General features: G+C 44.0%; 1 protein-coding gene across 1 annotated transcript in view; it reads right to left on the bottom strand.

The window, feature by feature from the left end:
* The window catches only part of si:ch211-191a24.3 (tensin-3), a 51502-nt gene that overhangs the window by 17045 nt on the left and 12181 nt on the right, over positions 1-22276 (bottom strand). Inside the window, exons 12-16 of the mRNA XM_044043669.1 lie at positions 21021-21125; positions 15076-15915; positions 8372-8508; positions 6885-6993; positions 6732-6800 (exon numbers count right to left, since the gene is read on the bottom strand). Of these exons, the coding sequence (XP_043899604.1) occupies positions 6732-6800; positions 6885-6993; positions 8372-8508; positions 15076-15915; positions 21021-21125 (1260 nt within the window). The remainder of the gene's footprint in view (positions 1-6731; positions 6801-6884; positions 6994-8371; positions 8509-15075; positions 15916-21020; positions 21126-22276) is intronic.

Below are 22276 nucleotides of genomic sequence, written 5' to 3'. Positions count from 1 at the left end.
CTGGGCAGAAAGTGAATACAACAAAGACGGCTGTGTCCCTGACATGTCTTCTGAAGGGAATATTTAACTTCTGATGCTGAAATGCTGAGTCACTGAACTCCTTCTAAGCATAAACACAGAGTCTGCACCTAAACACATGTGGAAAAGTCCTGCTGGACCTCCAAAGGTCTCATTGGACCGAACTGCTGCGAACCTTTCAAACTATTCGTCTTGCGGCTCGGTGAGATGTGTGTGGCATATCTGGCAGATGTTGGTTAACACAGCAATAATAAGAAACCCAACAGAAACAAGACGCTTCAAAGACTGACTTTTTTTCTGTTGGTTCAGTCCAGGTCAGCAGTGCAGAGGGAGGAGGGGAAAAGACCTCCCTTGGTTAAACCACCAATACATCGGGCCAAAAGTGTCTTTAACTAGGATGAGATCATGAACGCAGCAGTGGAACAAACCACCTCACCATCCCAGCAGCTGTGGGACGTCAGGAGTGCTGCAGACACTGCTGCTCACGACGTCAGTTCAACGACGACAACAACAAAAGTCTCGTGAAACAAAAGTGTGAGAGATGAGGTTTGGATGGGCGTGCTGCAAAATTCCAGCGGCCTGGAGGAGAGAAGAGGAAGTCTCTCTGTGCCCTCCTTAAAATTCCCCGGAGGGATAGAGCGAGAGATAACGCTGTATAAACACAAGAGAGAGAGAAAATAGAAAGAGAAAAGAGAAACCTGCAACCAGAATAGGTGCATACAGAAGGAAAGGAGGCAAGGAAAGGTGTTCAAAGTTCCTCTGATGAACATAATCAATCTTTGACACACACACACACAAACAATAATGAAGTGAATCATTCATTCATTTCTCTGACACTGGAGTATGATAATGGTACATACCCAGAGACGCAGTCATGATGGAACACTCTGAAGACAAGTCCCGTTTCCTCTTTAACACCCAAGTAAAGGATCACTTTTCCTCCTTCCCGCTCCAAAGTCTTTATCTCTTTCTGTGACGCTCTGCCTCCCAGCGTGAATGGAACTCGCCGACTCTCTCTCCCTCTCTCTCTCTCTCTCTCTCCCACTCTCTCTCTCACTCTGAGTCTGCCTCAGTAAAGTTTTTTTTTCCGGGGCTTAATAGTTTTGCCCAGCTCCTCGTCGTCCAGATGGAAAAGTAAAATCTCCTCGTTCATTCCTGGCTTCTTGTGACACCGCTCGACTTCACGCTTTGTATGAAGGGAGGGACAGAGGGAGGGAGGGAGGGAGGGAAGAGGAGAGGTAGAGAATGTCAGCCCCCCCCCTTCTCGTCCATTGATGCCCACATACCCTCCCGTCTCTCTTCCTCCTGCTGACCACTGAGCATTGTTCCCGCTGAGATCCAGCGAGCACTTTCTCCCAATCAGAGTGGATTCCGCCGGGGTCAGAGTTCACATGTGGCCTTTTATGGAGCGCGGCGAGGAGGTGGTGTTTGCCGGGGTGGTGGCTGGTGCTCGCAGTGTTGCATGAGTGGGCTTACTGTGGCCCCTCTGTTGGACCATGTGTGTCCACTCCCACCATCTGCTCGCCACAAACACAGGGACAAAGGCCGCTGCGGACGCACGGGGACTGCGTCTGATCTCAGCACATCATAAAGTGCACCACAAAGCTCCTGATTGAATTGAGTGGAGTTGACTTTTGTTTGGTTTGGAGCATGTGCCGCCTGCCTTCACCTCTGTGTCACAGGAAATGGGCTCCATCCATCTGTGTGTGAAACCCTTGAAAATGACACTGCTGACATAAATAAGAACTGTTGAAGGTCCACCGTGTAATGTTATTGTCAGAAATGTAATGTTTTTCCCTTAAGTATTAAATTCAGGTGTTTCAGTCAGGCTTTTAGGTCCCTTATCTCCAATGAAGGACAATCTTCACGCACACCAAGACATTGCCACCAGACTTTAAAGACTGGAAGAGGCCTGACCTCATACCTTCTCGTCCAATGTCAGTGCCTGACCTCATAAATGCTCTACAGACGGAACGAATGGACATAAATTCACATAAAAACACTTCAACATCTTTCAAGAAGAGTGGAGGCTGTTATAGCTGCAAAAGCAGAGACCAACTCCATCTTAATGTATTGTATATGTATTTGAATGCGTCATCACAGTCCCAGTCATTGTCCATTGGTGTGTCCACAAAAACCTGGTGCATCATGTTCTGCGGCCACTGTCAAATGAAGAACCCAAGAAAAATGTCCCCCAAGAAAGACACAATAGGTTGAGAAAGTGGATGTGGGGTCAAGCATTCACAGTAATGGACAAGAGAGGTGAAGAAGAGAGTTCAGGCAGGATGGAGACGAGTGTCAGGGGTGATGTGTGACGGAAGGATAAAAGTCTACAAGACAGTGGTGAGACCCGCTATGACTTGGAGACAGTGGGAGTGTCTCAGAGACAGAAGAAAAACAGAGCTTAAGATGCTGAGATTTTCTCTGGGAGTGACCAGGATGGACAGGATTAGGAATGAGCCTAGTCCAGGGACAGCTCAGGTTGAACGGATTGGAGATAAAGTGAGATTGAGATGGTTTAGTCAAAGGATGATGAAGATGGAGCTGCTGGAACAGGAGGAAAACAGGCAAAGGTTCATGGATGTTGTGTAGGAGGACATGAGGGCAGACGAGGTGGCAGATGATGCGCTGTGGCGACCCCTAAAGGGAGAAGCCGGAAGTAGAAGAAGATCTTCAATAAAAATAAAGTATAAACCTTCTCTAGTTTCTGTTGAAGACCAGCAACTTCAACTTTCACTCCGTTCATCACAGACTCTTCTGTTCCAAAGCTTTGCCCTTTGTCGTCTCATTCATCACAGATGAAACATCTCACCACTGACCTGCACTTCCCCCTGACCTCAAACACTGCAGCGTTTGTCTGCGTGAAAGACCATCTGCCTTTTCCTGAACCTCAGCTCATAACCACATCCCTGAGAGCTTCTGTATATATATCACTGTTTATTGTGGATTTGGCCTCAAGTAAACAGAACGAGAGGTTATTACGTAACATGTCTGAGCCGAGCTGAGCCGAGCTGAGCCGTCACGTGGAGCTGGATATTCACAAGAGAAGAGACAACGACAGGGTTCATCTTCAGTTTGATGAGCTAAAGATTATCACACGACTAACTTTTTCCTTTTATGTTTCTGTAATACAGTCTGTAAGGTGTGTCTTCATGTGTGTGTGTGTGTGTGTGTTTGAACCTCACCAACACAAACACATCACACTCACCACAGTGTGTGATCACGCTGGTGATAACACTGTGGGAACTCGTGCCGCGGGGGTTCAGCGTGGCAGACACCGCTGATGTTTTGCCCCTGCCCACAATAATCACTCCACACACTCTGCAGCTGCCTCAGGCCAATTTGTGATTACATTAATGACTGTAAACATGAATAAAAAAACGTGAACGGGGGGGTTGGGGTCCGAGTGTTCTGTCCCGCCGTGGTAAACTGTTTCCCAGACTGTTGTCTGCCGTTTAACGTGGGAAACAGGAAACTCGTGTCTGCCCCCCAAAATGAGTGCGAGCCAAAGATATTGTCTCTCCTTTGTTAATTCTTCTGTCCGTCCAGCAGAATGAAAGAAAGACTGACGAGTTTCACCCTTTCATCCTCTCTGTTCTGACAGAACTGGCCTTTAAAGCAGTGAAGCTCTCGTAAACATCACTGTCGCTGTGTTTTTAATCAATGTTTAGTTTTATGATGCTCTGCACTTTATTACTCCATATAATAAATCATTTTGCCTTTAAATAATTTCTTTAAAAAAGGTATATAAATATATATATATACACCTATATATGTATACACATATATATATATATACATACAGTATATATATGTAAACTATTTAATATATTATGTACATGTATGTTTTCAAGACCACAGCAGTGCCTCAAATCTACTCATTATTTAAGCTTTGGTCCAAACCAATTATTATGTGATAATAAGTCTTTTATGTCCCTTATTAACATAGTTGTGAGTACGACCTTAGTGCTGTAACCCGCCATAAAACATCCACCTCCAACAATATGGCAGATTATTGCAGCTCTAGTGCAAATGTCACAAGTGTAAGTTCTTCCAGTCGTCTTCTATCACGTGAACTATTACGTGCTTTTATTTTGAAGTGGTTGCAGGAAGCAGAGCAGCAAACACACAAGACATAACCTAAAGTGGAGTAAAATTTGCCAGAGGATTTAGAATTGTCATCCAAGTTCCTTGAATTCGCCTACAATGGCTAAGCTACACAAAAACCAACAAATTTGTTCCTGGTGGCAAAAAATGTCCACTTCCCCAAAACAGCTGTCAAAACATTATGTATTAATGTTTTTTTCCCACTTTAAACGAGTCAATCTTTGACGTTGCTTCCTCATATCACAACTGCAGACACACATCAACATGGCATCGACAAAATGTTGAAATGCCTAAAACACGAACCCGGATCAGGGAGGAAACGCTGTGTTTACTTTCTGTTTGGGGAGAACGTCGGTTTCAGTTTGAGACCGTGGTGCGTCACCACGCCATGTGGGAAGAGATGTGTTTACCTAAAGTAATCAGAAGTTTCGTGCTTTTGACCTTCTTTTGGTTTTGGAATGGTGTTCATCATTTGCCGCAGACTTGACCGACCACCTCGTGTGAAACTAAATGCTTCTTCAAGCTTGAAAATCTGCAAAAAAAACTACTTGTAAACAGGAAATGATGGAATATTTACTCACATATTTACTGCTGGTGTGTTTCCTGACATTTTTACCCAAGGTAAAAGTCGCTGTACTCTTTACTGACATGGTTTGGTAAATGATTGCTGCCACGGCACATTCGGATCAGAAGCTCTGGTAATAATTACTTTACCTGACCTCTCCGTGTAAAACTAATCCTGTCTGAATAACAATGTGTTTAGCATTAACTGGCTAATTTCCAAGATCACCTGCTGCTGATGCTGGACATTTTTATTCCAATGAAAACAAGCTTTATTGCTGTATTTGTTAATAAGATGTTGTTACACCACAAAAAGTACAACTTCTTCCGAAGTGAATAAGCACTAGCTCATAAACTAACTTTAAAAAACAACTTTGACTGCACTCGTCCGTCCAGGAACCCTCTCATCACCACACTGATTTCACACCGTCCAGTTACATGTCCTTCGTTTGGTCTCAGGATCGGATATGAAAACTGGGCTGCAGGTTGGTGTGTGTTTTTGACACTACAGTAAATTCCTTGTGCAGCTGTGAGCTGCACTTCTCCTCAAGCAGGATGTCCCAACAAAACAAAAGACCCTCCCTTCTCCCCCCACCAGTCCTCACTGTCCCCTCCCACAACAGGACGTGAGTGGACATCCTGCCAGCAGTGTTCTCTTCCTCTGTGACCGCCGGCTATTATTAGCATCAGCTGTCCTCCATCAGTCTGTATATTATTGGTATTATATAATCAGCAATAATGTTCAGTATTCAGCAAAGTACAGTGTGTGTGTGTGTGTGTGTACTAGCATTTGTATATTTGTGAGCCCCACAAATTTAAAGGGCTTTTTCACAATTAAGACCTGGTTTTAAGGTAAAGGTTAGAATAGGGTTTAGGGTTAGAGTTAAGGTTAGGCTGACTTTTTAGGACTGGTTAATCCTCATGGGACCAGAACCTGGATCTGATGAGTTTGGTTTCTAAAGGTTCTGGTTAAAGTTAGGATTAAGATTTGAATCATTAATTGTGTGTGTGTGTGTGTGTGTATATGTGCATGTGTGTGTCTGCGTGAGCTTGTATGTGTGTGTATATATGTGTGTGTGTGTGTGTGTGAGCTTGTATGTGTGTGTGTGTGTATATATGTGCATGTTTGTGTATATATGTGCATGTGTGTGTGTCTGTGTGAGCTTGTGTGTGTGTATATGTGTGTGTGTATATATGTGCATGTTTGTGTATATATGTACATGTGTGTGTGTCTGTGTGAGCTTGTATGTGTGTATATGTGTGTGTGTGTATATATATATGTGCATGTTTGTGTATATATGTGCATGTGTGTGTCTGTGTGAGCTTGTATGTGTGTATATGTGTGTGTGTATATATGTGCATGTTTGTGTATATATGTGCATGTTTGTGTATATATGTTCATGTGTGTGTGTCTGTGTGAGCTTGTATGTGTGTATATGTCTGTGTGTGTGTGTGTATATATGTGCATGTGTGTCTGTGAAGCTTGTATGTGTGTCTGTATATATATGTGCATGTTTGTGTATATATGTGCATGTGTGTCTGTGAGCTTGTGTGTGTGTGTATATATGTGCATGTGTGTGTGTGTATGTGCAGCTTGTATGTGTGTGTGTATATGTGCATGTGTGTGTCTCGTGAGCTTGTATGTGTGTGTATATATGTGTGTGTATATATGTGCATGTTTGTGTATATATGTGCATGTGTGTGTGTGTCTGTGTGAGCTTGTATGTGTGTATATGTCTGTGTGTGTATATATGTGCATGTGTGTGTCTGTGTGAGCACATATGTGTGTGTGTGTATATATGTGCATGTGTGTGTGTGAGAGAGCTTGTATGTGTGTGCGTGAGCTTGTTTGTGTGTGCATGTGTGTGTCTATGTGTGTGTGTGTGTGTGTGTTAGGAGGACATTCCAGCAGCTCTTGTCTAGTACCAATTAGGAACTCAAGTGTTTGGGTTCAAACTTTAGGGCTATCACCTGTCACACATGCACACTGTGTGTACACACACACACACACACACACACACACACACACTCCTGGGAAAGTGTACCTTGTGTCCAGCTGTGTTGGTCCCACTGCTCTCCACTCCTGAGCTGGGAAAACTCAGAGAAATGTTTCGCTGGGAAGAGAAGGAAGACGGTGATAAGATATGAGGCATGAGGACACGCCCACAGTGAGGGAGACTCTGTCCTGTGTCTCTTACTGTAGGGCGTGGGCGGAGACACCGGGAAGGCCGGAGTTTGTGCGACCATGTCCGAACCGTCCATTTGTCCCCGGTCATCCACGCTGTAGGTTTTGTGTAGATGTCCATGCTGTGGAAGGAACAAGAGAGATGGGAGAGAGATTTTTCTTTGTTTATGAGGTGACACACACACACACAGACACACACACACACACACACACACACACACACACACACACACACAGATATCGGTCTTGAGATCTGCATGTGGCTACAGTCTGTGTTTTGGTGTAAACAGTTGGGCCATTCCTGCCACCCAGTTTTTTTTTTAGAATGCTTCAAAAACAGAAGACAAAAAGGGGGGACTGGAAGAGAGCCATGTGAAGATGAAGATGAAGGTGTAGAGTTACAAACACAGTCTGTCTGTTCAATGACAGGTGATGTAAAAGAATGCAGAATGATCTATGAGCGAGCGAGAGTGAATTGAATATAATAAATGAGTGAATTGGCCGCACTTTATTGCCAATAACAAAAAAAAGTAAACAAGTGTCGACAAGTGAGATTCCCTCAAGTGTCTTGTACTTTAAACTTTAAAAGTAAGTGACCTTTATGTGACCTTTGCGTGTTCGTCTGTAAGTCACTCATGCTTAACCGCCCTAACCCAAGCTTCTCTTTCCTCCGTCATGACGTCAGGACACATTGTTTTCTCTTATCTCTCTAAAGTCGCAGTATGTTACGTTTGCACTGTCCCAGCTCACAGAGGAGCTGCTGCACACTGTGCTCTGATTTTTATTTTCAGTTGATAAGGAGCTCACGGGCAACGTTTTTTGTTCTCAAAGTGAGAAACTTAAAGATGTCACTCAGTCTGGTCAGTCAGACATTTTTGAGATTGGGGTTAGTGATAGAATATAGCCCAATATTCCATTACAATGTGGAAATAATGATGTTTGTAATGATTTCTGTGCAAAATTAATCTTTTAATTAAAAAACACAGACAAATAACTCATTATATTAAATGGAAAAGCCACAGGAAATCGCTCAGGGCTAAGTATTACAACTCTGCATTGAAGTGAATAGTAAAGAGACTTTTCCCCGTTTATTTTCCAGACTTTTACCTAAAATAAAAATCATGCATAAAATGAAGTGTTGATTCATTTAACATAATATGTATGAATACAGGTGCAGATATTGTGATAAATATAGACAGGAATTAATGTTAAGGTATTTTTACCAATTCATGGGAATATAAGGAATCTTCTATTTTAGTATATTCAATATTCTTTTTCTATTTTGCTCATTTCCTGTTCCTGGTGCTTTAGAAATGGCGTTGTAAAGATAATTAGTTGTATTGTATGTATTTTTCTCCTCTCAGTTTTGTCAGTTGGCTCACGATGGTTTGCCAGCTTTAAAAAGTGGGCGCCCATATAAAGAGTTTGGGAAAATTCAGATCTATTTAAGTGAGGAAAAAAATAGAAAAACAGTTTGTTGTTTTTTTTGGTTTTTTTTACCTGAGACTGTGAGAAAGAGAAAGCGGGACTGTAGGCCGGAGAACCTCTGAAGGTCTGAGCTCGTCCTGCTCTCCATCCCGGACTGTGTGGTCCAGCGTAGTCGCTCACGTCGCTGATGTGCTTGTGCTGCTTCCACCCTGAGCAGGAGATAAAGATAACACGGCAGATAAGAATCATCTGAATCATACGAGTGTTGTGTCTATTCCTGTGAATCACGACGCTGCAGTGATTGGTGTTTGTTGTGTTTGCTCCTGACAAAAGTGTCTATCGCGTTATGTTTATGAGCAGTCGTCAGGCCACAGACCGTGTGTGTGTGTGTGTGACTCAGTGAAGCTTTCACTGTGCACAGATGTTGGAACATCACAGCGTCTTTAATGGAAGAAAAACATCTGTTTCCAGATGTGAGCAGATCATCATCACCCACCCGCAGAAAATCTATAATACACATGTTGTGGTTACACAGTCACCTCCTCCTTCACCAGAGACAGACAAACTATATGAATGATAAAGCAAATTATAATCAAAGGATCATCTTTAGTGTGTTTCTGTAGAAAAAGCGTATTATTTTTAGCCTTATAGCGTCTTAAATGCTGCTCTTTGTCTCATTTAATGGAAGTGTAAGTGGACTCCCACTCCTTCAAACACAAAAACATCTGCTTTCTTTTGCTCTTTGCTTCTGTATGCTACACTGAGGAGGAAGAGGAGGAAGAGGAGGACATGGGTTCTGGCCAGGATTTTATTTTAGCGTGATGGTGATGGCGAGGGGGCCACATACGGCCCTTTGGGCATCCCTGTCCGGCCCGCGGTATGTCAGTCATAAACACAGATGAACAAGTATTTATGCTGCGCATGCAATACAACTGTGTTGCTTTTATTTTGAACGTTAAATAAAGAAAAGTTAAATCCCGATTGGTTTTCAACAAGACATGGACTGCTACATATTTCTTTACAGGCGTCAAAGGTAACGCCGTGTGTTTAGTTTGTGGTAAACAAGTCGCTGTGTTTGAGGATGACAATCTGAGTCGCTGCTACGTGACCAAACACCAAGAGAAATACAAGAACTTGTCTCGTGCAGGTGTGTGCTCTGTGTGGGGGGGTTAGACAATATATTCACTGCACTACACCACAGTAGTATAGTATAATAGTATTCATTAAATAGTGTATTTGATATTTTCAATCGTGTTGGTTAGTAATTGTGTTTATTGTGTGTTCGTATGCTGCCCAATTTACACCAAAACAATACAACTTACTGCTTTTTTAGATAAAAGAGATCAAATTTCATTCAAATTCATTCAAATTTGGCTCGGCCCTCAACAATACTTTTTGTTAGTAAGCTGGGATTATAAAGACATGGTTTGGTGTTTGGTGGAGTTTGGTGTGGCCCCGCACAGAGCCCTGACCTTTAACCCCATCCATCCAAGCACCTTTGGGACAAACTGGAACTGTGAGCCTTAGACCCTCTTGTCTCCAACATCAGTGCCTGACCTCATCAATGCTCTACAGAATGAATGAATGAATGAATGAATGGACACAGAAACACTTTCAAATCTTGAGGAAAGTCTGTTCTAGCTGCAAAAGGAGGGACTGACTCCACATTAAAATACTGTATACGTCATTACAGTGTGTGTTGGTGTCAGGCGTCCGAATACTTTTGTCCATATAGTGTAATATTTAGAATATTTTCCAGTAAGTTCATTTTACTCATATTTTATTGAAAACAAACACATTTAATACTATGAATTGTACTTACATGTTACTAATGTGTTATAAATGTTGCTTGTTTTTAAAAAGAAAAGTGTAAAAAAAACAGCTCGCATACTGGGGTCATTGTTCTGTGTTTTCTGTGTTTTTACTCTGTATTTAACAGAAAACTCCCTCGCTCTTGTTTGTCGTCGTACCAGCAGTAGTTTGGCTTAATTACGCGTCACGTCGTCTGTTTCCTTGAGCTGGTTTTACCTTCTGACTTATCTGAATTAACTTCAATATAACCTGACAACCTCTCTGATACTTATCAAATATCACGCCACAGTTAAACAAGTATTAGAGGTTTGCTATAAACAAACAAAAGGATCATGTTAGAAACTTTATTTAGAAGTTAAAATGTTTGGTTTATCATGGTTTGGTTTCAAAGTAATAATTAAAAAAAGCCTTAAACGCTTTATTCTCCAGACAAAGCTAAGCGCAGTACACCGACTCAGTCTTTAACAACAAAGTTTAAGATGATCAGATCATTCATTATCGTACAGAACAATGTGTTTGTCTCTGGCTGTGATAAAGAGCGATGTAAGAATCTTTTATTCTGAGCAGCACAGACGACGGAACGGTTGAAAAACAGCATCAGCTGAGTCTGGGCCTCGGGGCAGAGACTGTTTACCAGTCCTCGCTCAGAAACCACATCAGTCAACTGACCCTCGCCTTGTAAATCACAACAGTCCCTCCGGGCTTGTCCTGGGTAACATTGAGTGGAGATTTTTGATGAAAAACATGACTTCTTACAGTTTATTAAGCCCATGATCACTGCGGGCACAAAACAAGCGCCAATCATGTACAATTTTGCGTTTGGCTTGTTTTACTCGGCTATTACAATAAAATCGACTCTGAAGTTCACTGTTCTGCTGCCAGGAGACACCGAGAAACACACGCGGGACATGTGTGTGTCATAATAAACATTCATCATTGATGACGAGGAATCAGTTTTCACTGTGACCGTCCATCAAACTCAACCACGACAAGTGAGACTTATCCACACCACAGGGGGTCCACGATCACTCCATACTAAGGCTCAACATTTAATAAAACCACCAACGTTCTTTAATCTTTCTGTCTCTTGTGGGTTGGGCTATTCCAAAAATACTGAAAACAAGGGGGGTGTTCTCTGCAGACACGCTGTTACCTGTGAAACAGGGGCGCTCTGAAAACACCCCCATTAGCACTTGATCCAAATCAAGTTAACCATAGACTGTATGAAATGAACACAGAAGAAAGTCGACTTATCAGAATCGGAGTCGAACCAGAACGGGTCGACTCATCGATACCCACTGTGCTCGCGGAGATGATGAGAGGGAGAGAAGAGGAGGCGTGACGCAAACGCACGCTGCACAGCAAAGTGTTGCGTCAAACTTCAGAAGCATTCCTCGTCGCTGACAAAAACATCCCCTCCGAAAAAAAACACATGTTAGACACGGAGCGATGCGGCGTGCTGAGGTGTCAGAGTTACGGCTCCAAATGTGCCTTCAGGGAAATCTCTGACACACACACACACACACACTGTTTCCTGTGCTCTGCTTCCACAACTGCAGCAGGACTTAAATCAGACCTCTTGTTGACCCGCAGGTGTGCAGAAATGCAGAGGTTAAACGTCAGGGATCTCCCTCGTGGACCATCTTCATCACACAACCCCTCGGAGGCTGATTGGTACGTGGAGAGACCCATGACCCGCTGTACTCAAAACAGAAAATGAACCAGAGACGGAGGTCGCCGCAGAAATGCGCCTCTCCCTCCAGGTTCTGTCCCGGCGGATAAATCTGTCATACGTGTCAGTACAGTGAGAAGAAACAGAAGAAGAAGAAGAGGCTGCAGAGGCGGCACCCGTGGGGAAACCGCGTTTCTACACAACCCAACGGGAACAGGAACGCAGACCTGTTCATTGAAACGTTGAGTGTTCAAAACGTGGACTGTTCCAGCTGTTGTCTTCGGTGTAACTGAAACCTTAAAAAGATTAGTTGACACAATGGTTCAGTCCTTCAGACTCCGTCACTGAACTGCAGTACCAGTGAACGTGGTCTTTCGGCAGTGCCGTCTCTAAATCCACCTGACTCCTCTGTTCAATACTGACATTTTTCACATTTGCTTTGCTAAATGTTGGCGATGAACGCACGTTGTCAGGGATTTTCAAGTCTGTTTAACGTTAATCTACAGTTGGACATTGTTGGCTTTGAGTCTCGCGTCGGACGTCGCGCTCATGACTCTCCAGTGACGACGCGCTCTGACCAATCAGTGACCGGCACGTTGTTAGTATCGGCTCAGCTGAACCTCGTCAGAGCAGGAACTGAAAGGAGTCGTGCTGTAACTGTATCGCGGAAAAAGCGTCATTAGTTAGTCAACAAAAACATGTATGGCCAGAATTTCAAAAGCAAAAGGATATTTGTTGCCTTTTCTCTCCACATGTTGCCGTTAACTTGATGTATTTTAGATTTTCTTTGAGTCCAAACTGAAAATCTGAAGATGCTGACCTGGTCTACAAAGACCTTAACACACACTTTGACACTGTTTTCTGATGTTTTACCAGACAGAATTAAAGATTAAAATGAATTAATCTGGGAAAATAGGTTAAGATGAAGTTTTAATGTTATTTATTTAAATGTATACATATATATACCTACATAGAGCTACAAAACAGACTTTGAACTGTGATGTTTTTCCAAATTTCTCAATTTCAATTGGATTTTTTGCTCAGGTGTGCATGTATTATTGGTGAAAATTAAAATAATATATAATTTCATCACATTGCCGTGGGTTGGGCTGGAAAAAAGGATAAAAGACACTCTATATTATTTTTCTCACAGAAACTCATTCAGCTGCTTGTAAAGCTGTCGTTTCAGCGTGTGTGTGTGTGTGTCTTCCTGATGTAACTCCAGTATATTTCCATTCAAAATAAGACGGATTGGACTGTAAACACGGCACTGTGTGCAGAGAGCACTGACTTCACTCTGCTTACACAGCAAAGAAGATCCAGCATCACCTTTTTAATCAAACGCTGCCACGCTGACAAAAAACGCCAATGTGTGTGTGGGTGTACTGGAGTATTTATATCTTCTGTCTGGTCTGCACTTAGGTTAAGGGTTAAGGTTAAAGTTAAGGGGCTAGTGCAGGGGTCGGCAACCTTTAGAATGAGCCATTTTTGTCAAATAAAAAATGAATCTGAAGCCATAAAAAAGCTATTGTGTTAACATTTTCAAACACTTTTTAAGAAGAAACTACAATATTGATTTAATCCTTCAAAGATATTGTATTTTATTGTTTGAAAAAACAAATTTCTTTTTGTGGGCGGGGCCTTTGGAAGCTGCCTGCTGATTGGCTACTGAGTTTTGGACCGGAAGTCGCTGTCCGTTTCCACACAAAAGCAATTTGAGCCATAAAATGAAGATAATAACACGTATAAAGTCGTGAAATTTAAGAAGTACAAAAAGACATTTCATTGCTATTTATACCAAACACACAATCATGTCCACACAGTCCTTCCAGTGTTTGTGGTAAATGAATGAAATTAAAAGTAACCTGTGGATCTAAACATGGACAGGACTCCAGAATGTCCACATTACTGCATTTAAGAGCTATTGGAATGCGTTATGTCAGTGATGTGATGGTGAGCGTGTATACTGTCAGTTCACCTGCAGCAGCTTGTTGGCACAGGTGTGTTTTTTCCTTCCTTCACTCAGAAAATGACAACGTGTGTAAAACTATAATTACCTTAAAGGAGCAGTTCACCCAAAAATAGACGCGCGCCGAGTTACGTGCGCTGCTGTGGAATTTAGACGCTGAGGGAGTGGAGTCAGGTACCTCACTCAAAATGTGTCATCAATTACGTTTCAAATGCGTGTGCTTTTTATTTATTTATGGGATATTCTCACGGAAAGGAATGTTTGTGAGCAGCGCACGATTCTTCTTTTTTTTTTTTAAACTAATCTGAAGATTATTATTATTACATGCGTGGCTTTCCGGTCAGGTTAACGAACATAAAAACTCTCGAAATTTGGCATGGAGGTCAAGTGTGGTGAAAATGCCATATTGTTATAGTGGTCAGACTTGTGCATTGCTCCAGGGCTCTATATCGCCCCCTAAGGCGAAATGTGGATTAAATGGTAAATAGTTTGTATTAATATAGCACTTTTCTAGTGTTGATGACCACTCAAAGCTGCTGTACACTACAGTTTTGCCATTCACCCATTCACCCATTCACCCACACCTACATACAGCACATTTTCTGTCACTCATCTTTTATACCCACTCAACATGGGGTTAAGTGTCTTTCCCAAGGACATATCGCCATGTAGGCTTGCAGAGCCGGGAATCGAACCTTCAAGTTGAAAGACGACTCACTCTACCACTGAGCTAGCGTCACCCAAAATTAAGTTGCACCTTAAGTTGCAATTTCACCAAACTTGTTGGGAACTTGTCACAGCCCAAGACGAAACATAAAAAGTAAATTGGGACCATGGCCTCAACCCAACAGGAAGTTGAATTTGAATTTAGCTTCTGGGCGTGTTTGGGCGAATTTTGACCAATCGCCTAAAACAGGAAGTTCCGCCGTGCATTGACCGATCGCCTTGAAACGTCATACGTGACACAAGAGATCGTGTTCACGGACACAACCTTGACCCAACAGGACTCTATAGCGCCCCATAAGGCGCAGAAGAGACTGCGCGTCGGTCGGAAGCTAAAGTTGAAAACTGACGGTCAAAAACGGCAAATTAACAGAAATAAAAACATAAAAGTTAGAAACTGTAAACAGAAATTGATGAAGTAGAAACAGTAAAACGAAGAGCGCTGCAGAAAGTCCCCCTACTTGTTCATCATGCTGTTGCTGTCAGTTTTGTAGTACTTGTTATTTCTTAACTATTTAACTATTTGAAAGCTTTTGTGTACAAATATGGCAGGAAGGGTTGAAACCATGATGCAGTATATTGATTGTTGTGTGGTCTTACCTGACTGATGTGTATTTCCCTTGTGGCTGAGGCCGTTGGTGTGGAGGGAGGCCGAGCGGGACAGAGGGGCACATCGGGTGGGAACAGGGACAAAGGTCGGGTCCAGGTCTAGAATCAGCTGGTTGAGCTGCTCCATGGACTCGTCGAAGTCCGTGGTTAAAGTCGTGAGATCGTCTTCGTTGTCGCCCGTGTCGCCCGTGTTCTGTCCTCGCTGCACAGCTTCCCTGCTGCTGACTCCTCGGTGTGGTGTGTCAGGAGCTACCAGAGGTGGCGGCCTCTCTTTCCTCACACTGCTCGACCTCCCCTCTGCATCCACCTTCAGGTAAGTATCACTGATGACGTCCTCCACCACCACCGGATGATGATGCTGCCGAACCCAGGAGTGCGTGGAGGACGTCTCCGAGGACAGCGAGCAGATACTCCTTGAGCTCGGCACGCCGTCTGCTACATCCTCATCATCCAGTATATCAGTCTCCCTCTCACTGGATGAAGCCTCTCCGTTGATAGTGTGTCCCAATCCTGACTCATCTCCTGCCACCTCCACGTGCCCTCCACTGCAGGCGGCGAGCTCAGCCATGACCTCCAGAAGAGGCTGAACAATCTCAAAGTCCACCCCAGGGAGGGGCTTCCCTGCCTGGGCACGTTTGTCCTGTGGGGCCCCTCTCCTCTGCCAGGCTTCAGTTCTCCCCTGCGAGGCCACAGACAGGCCCGAATCACTGCTGGCAGACAGAGCTCGGTCACTCCAGCTGGGGCTGCTGGTGGTCAGGGGGAAGGAAAGCCCTTCCTCGCGGCTCTTCTTCCTCACTTGGCCATTTCCAGGGTCCAGGACGTGAGGCGGAGCTGCGAAAGACACAAACACTGTCAGGATCACAGGAAGACACACACAAGACAGTTTGAACACGGACAGTAGCTAACGTGTGCAAAGGAAAGTGAAGAAGGCTGCACTGAAGAAAACCTTCACAGACTTTCACAGCTGCACCTGATGAGGGAATCACTGATGACATGATTGGTCAAACCAACTGAAGCCAAGTGGACGCATGGTTGTCTCCAGGTTCTCCAGGTTCTCCGGCTTCCTCCCACAGTCCAAAACATCCAATATGGACACTCTAAGTTGGCCGTGGGTGTGAGAGTGATGGACTGGGGAATTGTCCAGGGTGTGACCGTGACTATCACCTGGTTTCCTGTGACTGAGGTGGGATTTCTGTGCCGACTGTGAATCTTGTATTGTGTCCCGCAGCTTTAGATCACTCCTACAAACTGGGTCAGGCTCACTTTAACTTTAGTTTGACTTGAGTGGAATTTACAGCCTTTATCTGGTCTGTTTGTTTATGTTTTACCGTGTGTATGACTCCATATACCTGCACCTCTACTGTGTATATGATTCATGATGACACACACACACACACACACACACTCTAGCCGCTGGATCACAGCCGCCACTTCAGACACACTCCATGTAGATAACACAGAGCCCCCTTTGTGTGGGCTGGCGGATGTGTGTGTGTGTGTGTGTGTCTTTGTGTGTGTACTTTTCTGTCATAAACACTGGCCTTGTCAGGACCAGTAGTCCTCATGGAGACCAAAAACCTGGTCTATACCCAACATCATTTCAACCAGAAGAACTGGTTAAGTTTGAATTGTGGTGTTAGGTTAAGGTTAGGGTAAGGTTTTAACTGGTTAAGGTTTGGAGATAAGGCTTTTTTTTTTTTGTTTAGACTGGTGTGTGCGTGTGTGTGGGTGTCTGTCATGGACGTCTAGCTGATCAGATTGTCAGATTGTAGTGATTACACACACACACACACACACACACACACAGAGTTTGTCATACTTTGACTGTTGTGATACAAGCTCAGATTACAGATTCTCTCATTCTATATATGTATACATATATACATATATAGTGTAATATATATATATATTACATAGTGTAATAACAGAGCAGCAGAACATGCATCTATTTTGTCTGTATATAAACAAAAACATATCTTATTTAAGGATTTTACTGGATCTATAGTCATTTATCATAAATATGTGTGTATTTTATTGTAAATTGCCGGTGGGTTAAACCTCACAGTTAATCTCACATTAAACCTTAGGACATTGTTTTCGGAGATTTAGTTTCTATCATCACACGTCCGTAATATTTATACGCTTTAACTAAAAGTCTCAGTTGTGTTCTGACACAGGACGTCAGCTCAGCACAGTGTTCAGTGACTGCAGCGATACAAAACAGCTCATACCAGAGAAAACAAGAGTGAAATAGCAGACACCTCACAGCTGGTCTCACACACACACACACACACACACACACACACACACAGAATACTTAGTGACAAACTGATAAACACACACACACACTCTCACACGTAAACAGAGAAAAAAGCAGCTTACTTTTCTTACAGCGTCAGTCAGGAGTTAACTTTCACTGTTCCCTCTGCAGACGAGAAACAGGATGGAAATGAGGGAGGAAAAGAGAAGCAGATGACAAGCAGAGGAGGAAAGGGGAGGAGGAGGAAGAGGAGGAGGAGGAGGGGACAGGGCTGAGGAGAGAGAGGGAGAGAGAGAGATGAGGGAAGACTGGAAAGACTCAGCTATACGTTGAAGTTTGTCTTCGCTCCTGTGCGGTCGTGCTCCTCTGTCTGCGTCTCATTCTTTCTCTTAAGGTGCAAACAGAACCCCCCTCGCCCCTCCCTCCCTCTTTCCTCCCCCCTTTCCTCAAACTCCCAACTCTTCCCCCCTTCTCTCTCTCTCTCTCTCTCATGTCACTCCTGTGTACCCTTCCTCCTGTTCACGAATCCCCACCGTCACCAAGAAAGTATTTGCTTTGCCCCCATTTAAATTTACCACACCACCACCACCATCACCCCCCGCATCCTGTCCAGGGCTGACACAGGTAAGTAATCCTGCAGAAAGAGAGAGAGAGAGAGAGAGAGAGAGAGAGAGAGAGAGTGCACTCATGCATTTTCATGTCAAAGGGGAAAATCAGGAAAAGGAAACTGAAGGGTGGATCATTCACCAGGCTCACACACACACACACACACACACACACACACACACACACACACACGCACACGCACACACACACGCACGCACACGCACGTTCGACATTCATGACATGAGGGGACATTGCATTGATTTACATTCATTTCCTGGAGACTTACTCTAACCATAACCACAATTACTACTGGCCTAATCCTAATCCTAACCCTAACCCTAATCTCAATCTCAGCCTAACCTTAAAACATACCTTCACCTTAAAATGTAGTAATTTACGTTATGGGGACTTGCTTTTTGTCCCCACAAGGAAGACAAGTCCCCATAATGTGACTGTGTAAACAGGTTTAGGTCCCCACAACATTAGTAATACCTGGACACACACACACACACACTGGTGGTTTCACAGCTATTGTTGTCAGGACTTCCATGTATTTGGACAGCCAAATTTAAGCCTGCAGTGCGTAGAACTTTTAAAAGTAAACAGCTGAGTCTCTCGTGTGTCTCTGCAGCGCTCGTCCACGCGGAGACAGTTGTTGTTGTTTGACAGAGTGACCAACTACTGTCAATGTGAAAAGACACTAAAGACATCATGAGAACACTTCCTGTCTTTAGAGATTCCACACACGGGGATGAATGAATGAAACAGATCACTGCACATCCACAGCATGTTCTTGTCTGTGACTGTTTATGTGCGGCGTGTGTGTGTGTGTGTGTGTGTGTGTGTATGTCACTCGTGCAGCAGAATTGTGCATTTCCTTCTCGTAAAGTGTTTAGGTTTATGACATAATGTCGGCAGTTTTTTCACTAGTGGCCGAGTGTCTGTGAAGTCACTAAATGTGCGCACGGAAACGGCACGGAAAAGTAAAACAAACGTTATGTTTAACCTGCAGAACCTTGAGTCCAACACTGTAAACAAAAACTCATTGAAAATGTTTATCATGTAAGAATAATCAAATAAAAAATACTCTCAATCAACCCAAACGGATGATGTATGAAATGAATTTAACAAAGATGAAAACTAAGCACATTTATGCTCCAGTTTCAGTTAGTTTTAGTTAGATTTAGTTAGTTGTAGTTAGTTTTATAAACACACAGTTCATTTTCAGTTAGTTTTTTTTTTTTTATTCCAGCTGACAAAAATCTTTCTTATATTTTTAGTTTTTCATTAGTTTTCGACAACTATAATAACCTTGGTACACACACACACACAGACACACACTTCAAAGTGCAGCAAAAATGCACTTTAAAGTGAAGAAGAAAAGAAAGAAAGAAGAAAAAAAAGCACAAGGACCTTGAGTTAGAGAGAGGGGAATGTAAACATGGGGGCGGGCTCTGGAGAGAAGGGGAGGGAGATGGGAGCGACAAGTCGGACAAATTGCAACCTGCAACTTGAACCTGAAAGCACACACACACACACAGAGGGAGCAGGTAAGGGGGGAGGGGTTAGTGTGAGTCGGCTCAGAGGGTAAAGTAGAACCACCTGTGGTTGAAAACAACATTCTTGTTGCTAACTGGCTGCCACCCTTATTATGCTTGTATGTGTGTGTGTGTGTGTGTGGTTAGATGTAATGATGGTGTGTGTGTGTGTGTGTGTGTGTGTACAGGAAACTTTCCAGTATTTCTGTCCCCAGTGATCAGTCCATCTGAATTACATGGCTGCAGATTTAGCAGCAGCAGACACTGTGCTGTGTAACAGCTGGAGCAGGAACCTCAACCACAGGTGATTGTTCCTGTCGTCTGGAGGGGGCGGGTGTTTGTGCTGTTGTTGTTGTTGTTGTTGGTGTTTCCCTTCGTGTGTGTGTGTGTGTGTGAGGTCCAGGTCCAGGTCTAGCTGCTGCTGCTGTCGAGGTGATTGTCGTCGCCCTCGTTCCTATAGAGAGAGGAATGTCAAAGAGGCCTTTGTGGCCTCAACAGCTGTTCGCTGTCACACTGATGACTGGACAATTTCCCCACAAGACTCAACCACAGACCCGAGTCCAGTCCAAACAGACAATCTCCCAGACCTGGATCTGGACCAAAAGAGACGGGTATGACACGTGACCAGCAGCAGCCATGGGCGCAGTCATTTGTCCACAAGGGGGCGGAAAAACGCAGAATATTTACTCTATAAAGCTGTGAGCTGAGTTCACCCACGGTTCTCAAACTGTGGTGCAGAAATACTGTTCTCCTTTGGGTACCAGGGTATGTGATTGGAGCGGAGCTGAGGAATTTTGACCAGAGTGTGTGGAAAATTACAAAAAAATAAACAAATCGTAAAACAAATCCATCTTCTACCGCTTTATCCTCCATAGGAGGGTTGAGGGGGGGCGCGGTGTCAATGTCAGCTGACACAGGGCAAAAGGCGGAGTCACATCCTGGACAGTTCGCCAGTCCATCACAGGGACACATACAGAGACAAACAACCATCCACTCTCACATTCACGCCTACCGTCAGTTTAGAGTTGTCTCATTGACCTAATCCCCAAACCTGCATGTCTCTGGACCACGCACACACGGGGGAACATGCCAAAACAGATATTATTAATTAAACAATAATAAAAAAATCATTGCACTTATTCCAGTGTGTGAGGAAGAGGAGGATGATGAGAGAGTAAATCTGTCTGTGAAAAGTCTGTAGCTGACTTTACTCAGCCTAAACTTCTCAGGATGGCGCTTGAGAATTACTGATCTGTTTAGATTTCAGAGCCAGATTATCTGCTGTGCATCCCACTGAAAAACTCCAAACTGGAAATATACCAGCTGATTACCAGCATGTGAAGAGCGCCGCACATGAGACGAGATATGAGGGAGATTATTAAAGCCTGTTTGTCCTTTTAAAACTGAAGGTCACTGATGTGACACAGCAAAACCAACACAGTTTTAATCTTGTGCCGAGATTAAACAGACGGACACTTTAGAAAAGCAGAGCAGGGAAAAGAAAGTGAAATAAGAAAATGTCTCTGCTTTACCTTTGTGTCCAGGAGACGTCTGATCAAAGGAGTCTCGTCTGACCACAGGGTCCAGAGTGTCGTAGTCCAGCGTCACAGAGGTGCTGTTGTGCCACAGCTCTCTGCCTGAGAACAGAGGAGAGACAGAGGAGAGACACAGAGGTGAGACACAGAGGAGAGACAGAGGAGAGACACAGAGGAGAGACACAGAGTTGAGACAGAGGAGAGACACAGAGGTGAGACAGAGGAGAGACACAGAGGAGAGACACAGAGGTGAGACACAGAGGAGAGACAGAGGAGAGACACAGAGGAGAGACACAGAGGTGAGACAGAGGAGAGACACAGAGGTGAGACACAGAGGTGAGACACAGAGGGAGACAGAGGAGAGACACAGAGGTGAGACAGAGAGAGACACAGAGGTGAGAGACAGAGGAGACACAGAGGTGAGACAGAGGAGAGACACAGAGGAGAGACACAGAGGTGAGACACAGAGGAGACACACAGAGGAGAGACACAGAGGAGAGAGTTGAGACAGAGGAGAGACACAGAGGTGAGACAGAGGAGAGAGACACAGAGGAGAGACACAGAGGGGAGACAGGAGAGACACAGAGGTGAGACAGAGGAGACAGAGGAGAGACAGAGGTGAGAGACAGAGGAGAGACACAGAGAGACAGAGGAGACAGAGGAGAGACACAGAGGAGACAGAGGAGAGACAGAGGAGGAGAGGAGACACAGAGGTGAGAGACACAGAGGAGACACAGAGGAGAGACACAGAGGAGAGACACAGAGGAGAGACACAGAGGTGAGACACAGAGGTGAGACACAGAGGAGAGACACACAGAGGAGAGACAGAGTTGAGATGAGAGACACAGAGGAGAGAGGAGAGACAGAGGAGAGACACAGAGGTGAGAGACACAGAGGAGAGACACAGAGGAGAGACAGAGGTGAGAGACAGAGGAGAGATACAGGAGTTAATTTTGTCACTGAATCTGTGTGTGTGTGTGTGTGTGTGTTCTTGTATTTGTTGTTTTCCTGGCCTTGTCAAGACCAGTAGTCCTAATGGAGACCAAAACCTGGTCCTCATGAGGACAGAACTTCATTTCAAAAGGAACTTTAGAAAAGAGCTAATATTTGAATTGTGTTAAAGTTAAAGTTAAGGTCGAAGTTGTAAGTCGCTTTGGATAAAAGCGTCTGCTAAATGACATGTAATGTAATGTAGAAGAATAGCTGTGGAAACGTGTGTGTGTGTGTGTGTGTGTGTGTGTGTGTGCGTGCAC

This window comes from Solea senegalensis, linkage group LG14 (genome assembly GCF_019176455.1).
Source record: "Solea senegalensis isolate Sse05_10M linkage group LG14, IFAPA_SoseM_1, whole genome shotgun sequence".
Taxonomy (NCBI): Eukaryota; Metazoa; Chordata; class Actinopteri; order Pleuronectiformes; family Soleidae; genus Solea; species Solea senegalensis.
The sequence above is the reverse complement of the archived record's forward strand: the minus strand, read 5'-3'. Positions and strand labels throughout refer to the sequence as shown.